The sequence below is a fragment of the Camelus ferus genome, chromosome 20 (assembly GCF_009834535.1).
Source record: "Camelus ferus isolate YT-003-E chromosome 20, BCGSAC_Cfer_1.0, whole genome shotgun sequence".
In the NCBI taxonomy this organism is placed as follows: domain Eukaryota; kingdom Metazoa; phylum Chordata; class Mammalia; order Artiodactyla; family Camelidae; genus Camelus; species Camelus ferus.
Window position 1 is genome coordinate 20,636,907 of NC_045715.1, and position 6,773 is coordinate 20,643,679.

Here is a 6,773-nt window from a genome sequence, read left to right on the forward strand (position 1 = left end):
TTACAAAAAGTGCACAGAGTAACTCCCCAAAATCTTAGAAGGAAATAATAGATAATTTTAGAAATTAATGAAATAGAAAATAATAGAGCAGAAAACAAATACATATTTACAGAGACTTCTTATATCTTTTTTTTTTAGTTTTTTTTTGGGGGGGAGGGTAATTAAGTATTTATTTATTCGTTTATTTACAGAGACTTCTTATATTAAAAAATCTCTATCCAAATTGGTAAAGCAGAAAAAGAAGAGAAAAGGCATACACAGGCATACACAAAAGTAATTTGAAGGGAATGTAATGCCAGATGCAGCAGATATTTAGACTGCAGATTTTGAGAAGATGAATAATTTTCTAGAAAAAAAAATGACCAAAACTGACTCAAGAAAAAATTAAAAGCCTGATATGTTTGTAACCATTAAAGAAACTGAATTAGATGTTCAAAATTTAACCACCAAAAAAATCACCAAACCCAGATAGTTGTGAAACCTTCAAAACAGAGGTCATTCCGATCATATAAACATTATTCCAGTGATCAAAAAACAGGAAAAGTTTCTCAACTTCTTTCATGAGACTAATATACCCTTGCTATATGGACAATTTGAGAAAATAAAACTATAAAACAATAACAATTTCCCTCACGAAGACAGATGCGAGAAAAAAAAAACTTAGAAATATTAGCAAACCCGAATAGAATTTACTAAATAATATAAAACTTAACCAAGCAGTCTTTATCATAGGAAAGCAATTCACTATTCATGCAATTCCTGGTTTCTATTCATACAAACCACTGCATTAAGAGATTAAGGAGAAAAGTCCATATGACCTCAATTAATACGGTAAAAGCATTTCACAAAAACTGTTCATGCTAAACAACTATTCAGATTTTAAAAAGAGAAAAAAACCCATTTTACAACAGTTATTTATGATTTTTAAAATTAGGAATATATATTAAACGTCTCTCTTCTCCCATAAAATGTAATGTTCACTTTTGAAATGGCTTTGTATTTTTGTTTTCTGTATTTTTCCCCATCTTCCTACTCATATGTTGTGTTACCCATCATTATAAATGAGCTAGATTCTTCTAAAGCGTTAGCAGTTTAGAAGGTGAGGGTGGGGAGAGTGCCCAGGAGGGCTTTCCAGACTTACAACTTCGATGACTCCTCTTTTGCCATAACAATGGTTTACCTTAAATATTGTGTAGCCACTACCTCCTTGGTCTCTGAGAACATATCCCAGTTAAGCAAGCATTTTACCACCAACTTTAGGCTTTTTTTATTTCACAAGAGACCTTGCAGGCTGCCAAATGCACCTAAGGGGATTCACTTAATATTAGAAGAATTTTGCTGGCCCTTTCTGAAATCTGCCACCTCTGGGTTGGGTTCTTTGGAGCACGTTAAATCATTCTCTCTCCACCTTTACAAGTATTTGAATCTGTTCAGTCAGCTCTGACTTCAGCTTTTCCCTCCTGGGATGAAGACTTTCCTCCCAGGAAGGAATATCTGCTTTTTTTTCCAGCAGTCATTGGACCCTCCCTACTCTTAAGCTCTTCCCAGAGGCACTCCTGGGGATGGCCTGCTCAGCTGGGTATTTGGTCACATGTAACGCATAAATTAGAGTTTGTAGGTTACCTCCTAGCTTCACTGAAAATGTGTGTGTGTGTATTTCCAATTTCTTTATGGTTTCCAGGCATCAAGAGAAGAAACTTAGAAATAAACTGTTGGTATGTTCCCCATAAAGCTCTACAAGGAGGCTTTTTAGAAAAGTCTTTGGCAACAGCAACATCGGTGAGTTAGTTCTGGTTCTACAGAGCTGCACCAGAAATTAACACAACATTGTAAACTGACTATACTTTAAAAAAAATTAAGTTATTAAAAAAGAAGCTATTGCTCGTCCCCACCCCCAGAGTTTCTGATTCCACAGACCTGGGCTGGGGCCCAACAATGTGCATTTCTAACATGATTCCATATGATGCTACGGAAGGACCAGTCATTGAGAACCACTGCTTTAAGGAGATTCTGCATATCTCTGCTCAGATCTAGATTGTGTAGCCTAAATGTCAAAGTGATCTACTTCCCTTATTTCTAGGTTCTTATCAGATTCCTTGCTGCTTTGCAGCTCTCTGCCCAGAGGGCCCGCCTCCCCTTCAGCCCTAACTGTGAGCAAGCCCTCTCTGTGGTCCAGGGGGTGGGGCCCTGAGTTTGGGAGAGAGGTGTCTTCTGGCATCTCTGTTCTTTCCAGGTTTTCCCCATATCTGTGTTTAGGCTGAGTTTCATTCTCCACTCACTGGCCCATCTCGATGCCCTTTATCCTTCACTTTTGTCCCATGGCCAGAGCAGCCGTCACTTTCTCTATCCCAGGAAGTTTCTCTGAGCACCAAACTCTATGTCACCTTGGTAGTCGGCCAAGCCACCCTCCATGGAACTACTACTCTGGGAGGCAATCCACTCCAAATATAAGCCAGATTCTTCCCAATGGCCTACAAGGTCCGACACAATCTGGCTTGCATCTTTTGCCTCTGCTTTCCCTCACACACGTGGCTCCAGCCGCGCTGGCCTCCCTGCTGCTCCGTGAATACTCAGACATCTAGACATATCCTCACCTTAGTACCTTTGCACTTGCTGTTCCCTCTGCCTGAAATGCTTCTTTCCCATCTGTCCACGTGGCGTATTCCCTCACCTCCTTGAAGTCTTTGCTCAAATATCACTTTCTCAGAGAAGCCTCCCCGAGCACCCTATTTAAAATTGCAGTCCAATTTCCAGAAGGAACCCTACTTCAAAAAGACACCTGCACCCCAATGTTCACAGCAGCACTATTTACAATAGCCAAGACATGGAAAACAGCTTAAATGTCCATTGACAGATGACTGGATAAAGAAGATGTGGTCTATTTATACAATGGAATACTCTTCAGCCACAAAAAAACAACATAACGCCATTTGCAGCAACATGGATGTCCCTGGAGAATGTCATTCTAAGTGAAGTAAGCCAGAAAGAGAAAGAAAAATACCATATGAGATCACTCATATGTGGAATATATATATTAAAAAAAGAACATAAATACAAAACAGAAACAGACTCATAGACATAGAATACAAACTTGTGGTTGCCAAGGGGGAGGGGGTGGGAAAGGACAGGCTGGGAGTTTGAAATTTGTAGATACTGACAAGTATATGTAGAATAGATAAACAAGATTATACTGTATAGCACAGGGAAATATATACACAATCTTGTGGTAGCTCACAGCAAAAAGAATGTGATAATGAATATATGTATGTTCATGTATAACTGAAAAACTGTGCTCTACACTGGAAATTGAAACAATATTGTAAACTGACTATAACTCAATTAAAAAAAAAACTGCAGTCCACACAGCCCTTCCTAGCCCCCTCCTCCGTACTTAGCTCTTCTCCATAAGCACCTACTGCCATTAATATACTTGTTTATTCATTTATTTATTTTGTAATTGAAATATAGTCAGTTTACAATGTTACACCAATTTCTGGTGTGCAGCATAATGTTTCAGTCATCCATATACATACATATTTCTTTTCATATTCTTTTTAATTATAGGTTACTACAAGATACTGAAGGTAGTTCCCTGTGCTATACAGTAGAAACTTGTTTATCTACTTTATATATAGTATTTTTATTGTCTGTCTTCCCCAGTTAGACTGTCTATGAGGACAAGGGTTTACATTCATTTGGTTCACTGGGTGGAGAAGTACAACTGGTATCATAGTAAGTACTCAATAAATATTTGTTGAATGAATGTATGAATAAAAAAGTGAATTCCTCCCACTAGGCACTGAGACCACTGGACCATCCAGCTGCAGGGTTGCAGCTTTCTCTTCAGGGAGGAGGCAGCTGCAATAAAGAGAAGTCAAGAGGTCAGAGTCCACTCCAGCATCTCCCCCAACCTGCATGGGTCAGGGAGAGGGCAGTGAGAAGTAAAACCTCGCAGCTGCAGAAGGGGAAATAGCTTGTGGGAGGAGAGGAGAAGGAAAGGTGTGTCCATCTGGGGCAGAGTGGCTGGAGTTCATAGAAGGGAGTTTAGACAAAAGTGTCTCAGTGAGGGGGATGCTCCGTCTTTGCCTCCCCTAGAAGCCATTAGCCAAAACGAGCAGCAAAGGGGATAAAGGTGTCCCTTGGGTCTACCAATCCGGTCTCTCTCAGTATCATGTTGCTCCAAAGAATCTACTTAAATTCTTGAATTCCTGAGCAATGTTGATTTTACTGAAAATTTCCAAGGAGATAAGAGGATTACACTGCACATCCAGAAACAAATTAAGGTTCCTTTGTTAGTTCCGTATTTCTAAGTGCCTCTCTGGAGCTGCCAGGCTAGAAGAGGAGTTTCTCTTCCTTTCCAGACCCTGCACCCCATCTCACCACCCTCCCAAATCTGTCAGCGGACTTCAGGTTCTCCTGCCATTCACAGAGCAGGAAACCTCAGTCAGCCTTTCCTCCGCTCCCTATCCAAACCTGCGTGCCCAGACTTGTGAAACCCGAGACTTAGAGTTACCTGAACGTCCAGACCTGTTCAAAGACCGTTTGTTCCTGAGAATAAATGTCCCTGGGGACTTACCGACCTTCCCCCACACCTCTGGTGGCTTCTCAAAATATTTCTTTCATGCACACACTGGGCTCCCCTTAAGAGGAATTTAGGAGAATGTTATTTTCTCATCTCTTTTCTACACCCAGCTCCTCCTTCTTCCTGGGTGCTAGTGTCAGCAGAAACTGATGGGGAAGTGAGGCCTGGGACCTGAGGGGAAAGAGGAAGTTTGGGAGGGAGGCTTCCAGGAAGCTGGTGGGAGAGCCGACAGACAGAGAGAGGCAGCCAGTTTGGTCTGTTTCCACCAACATCTCCACCAGCATCTGCTGAGCAATGAGCCAAATCAGGGATTTACAGGGTAGGGAAGGTGGCATAAGGCAGGATCCTAAAATGGGAGAAAGGAGCTCGACAGTCCTGGGCTGGGGGCTAGGAGAAGATGACGGGGTGGGGGTAGGGATGAGGATACATTAACCTTGGTGCCCCTTTAGGAGGAAAAGCCTTTGGACTGCTGAAGGCCCAGCAGGAAGAGAGACTCAATGAAATCAACAAGGTAAAAGGAAGAACTAAGGGGCAGGGTGTGGGGGGGGAGGTGGACCCAGAGGGCCAACCCAGGATCTTGCTTTCCCCCACAGCAATTCCTGGATGATCCCAAATTTAGCAGTGACGAGGACCTGCCTTCCAAGCTGGAAGCCTTCAAGAGTAAGGGGGAGACTGTAGGGGTGGAGAAGGGGTGAGGAGGATAGGATTTCCCTAAGAACAGAGAAGAGACAGAAGAAACAGTGGACTTTTGTGGTGGGAAGATGGGAGGGTGCCTCTATTGCCACCCTAGTTACAGTCTGTTCCCCTGTCCTGCCCCTCAGCACCCCCTCTAGTTCCCTACACCTTACTAGGGCCTCTCAACTCCCCAACCCCCACTTCTTCCCCCTGCCCCACCTCCTCCTCACCTTCTCCCTAACCTAGTAACCCCTTCTCAATCCCTGCCCTGCCCTTGCCTGTGACCCTCCAGTCAGTGCTATCCTCTTTGCTTTCTCCTCTCACCCAGAGAAATACATGGAGTTTGACCTGAATGGAAATGGAGATATCGGTGAGAAAAGGGTGATTTGGGGGGAGTGTGCAGATCTAGGAAGAGGGAGGTCTTTCCTACAGTGCTCCATTCCCAATGGTTTGGGAGAGAGCCCAGCTCCCAGGATAGGAGGAAGGGGAGTGGGAATATGGAAGTGGGCGGGGGTAGAGAGAGAGAGGGTCCTCCTCTCTTCACCTCCATCATCTGCCTCCAGATATCATGTCCCTGAAGCAAATGCTGGAGAAACTTGGGGTCCCCAAGACCCACCTGGAGCTAAAGAAATTAATCCGGGAGGTATCCAGTGGCTCTGGGGAGACTTTCAGCTACTCTGACTTTCTCAAGATGATGTTGGGCAAGAGATCTGCCATCCTAAAAATGTAAGGGTCCAGTTCCAACCTCCTGTATACTTACCTGTTTTTTCTCCACCCCTACCTCTGTCCCCAGGCTCAACTTCTATACTACTCAGCATCTATTTTTTCCATCTTTTGAGAGACCCTTCCAAAATCCTATCCCCCTCCATGGTTCTGGTCCCCACAGCCCCCAGCACTCCCACTCCTGCTCTTCCTCTTTCTCCTCCTACCCCCACAACCCTTATCCTTTTATGGAATTTCCAGCAGCCTAAGATCTATTCTCTTGAGAGGACTGTCCGACTGTCCGACTGTCCCCTGATCCCCAAGTCTCTTCCTATCTCAACCAGGATCCTTATGTATGAAGAGAAGGCGAGAGAACAGGAGAAGCCAACGGGTCCCCCAGCCAAGAAAGCTATCTCCGAGTTGCCCTGATTTGTGGTGGGGAGATGTGGTAGGATTGAAGGGGCTTCTAGTGACCCCAGCATAGAAAAGAAAGACAAAACTGTGAGCCAGAGTCAAATTAATTTAAATAAATTATCCTTGTTCAGATCAACTCAGCTTGGTCTTTGTTTTGGAGGGATGTTTTTTCCTGGGTTTGGGAAGGATAAAGCATCTTTGATGCAAAGATAACAAGGATTTCCCAAATGACCAATCCATTAACAATTTTGTAGTATGTCTACCACAGCAGATGGTTTTGTACACCAAGGAGGATTCCAGGTGTATAAGATAGCCTTGAACTCAAGGAATTTAAGTGGGATGAAACGACATGTACAGACAAAAAGTATTATTGCTCAAGCCAGTGATGAAAGGCAAGGAT

General features: G+C 43.4%; 1 protein-coding gene across 2 annotated transcripts; it reads left to right on the forward strand.

Annotated features, from left to right (window-relative positions):
• Window positions 1-4,778: 4,778 nt before the first annotated feature.
• AIF1 (allograft inflammatory factor 1) lies at window positions 4,779-6,509 on the forward strand. 2 transcript variants are annotated; one of them, XM_006178757.3, is made up of 6 exons: window positions 4,779-4,901; window positions 5,032-5,093; window positions 5,176-5,242; window positions 5,586-5,627; window positions 5,821-5,983; window positions 6,304-6,509. In XM_006178757.3, the coding sequence occupies exons 1-6, from the start codon at window positions 4,877-4,879 to the stop codon at window positions 6,386-6,388; spliced, it is 444 nt and encodes a 147-aa protein (XP_006178819.1). In that variant the 5' UTR covers window positions 4,779-4,876; the 3' UTR covers window positions 6,389-6,509. The 2 variants fall into 2 exon arrangements, with proteins under 2 accessions (XP_006178819.1, XP_032318588.1); XM_032462697.1 differs by lacking the exon at window positions 5,821-5,983 and having other exon boundaries at window positions 6,051-6,509.
• The last annotated feature ends 264 nt before the right edge of the window (window positions 6,510-6,773 follow it).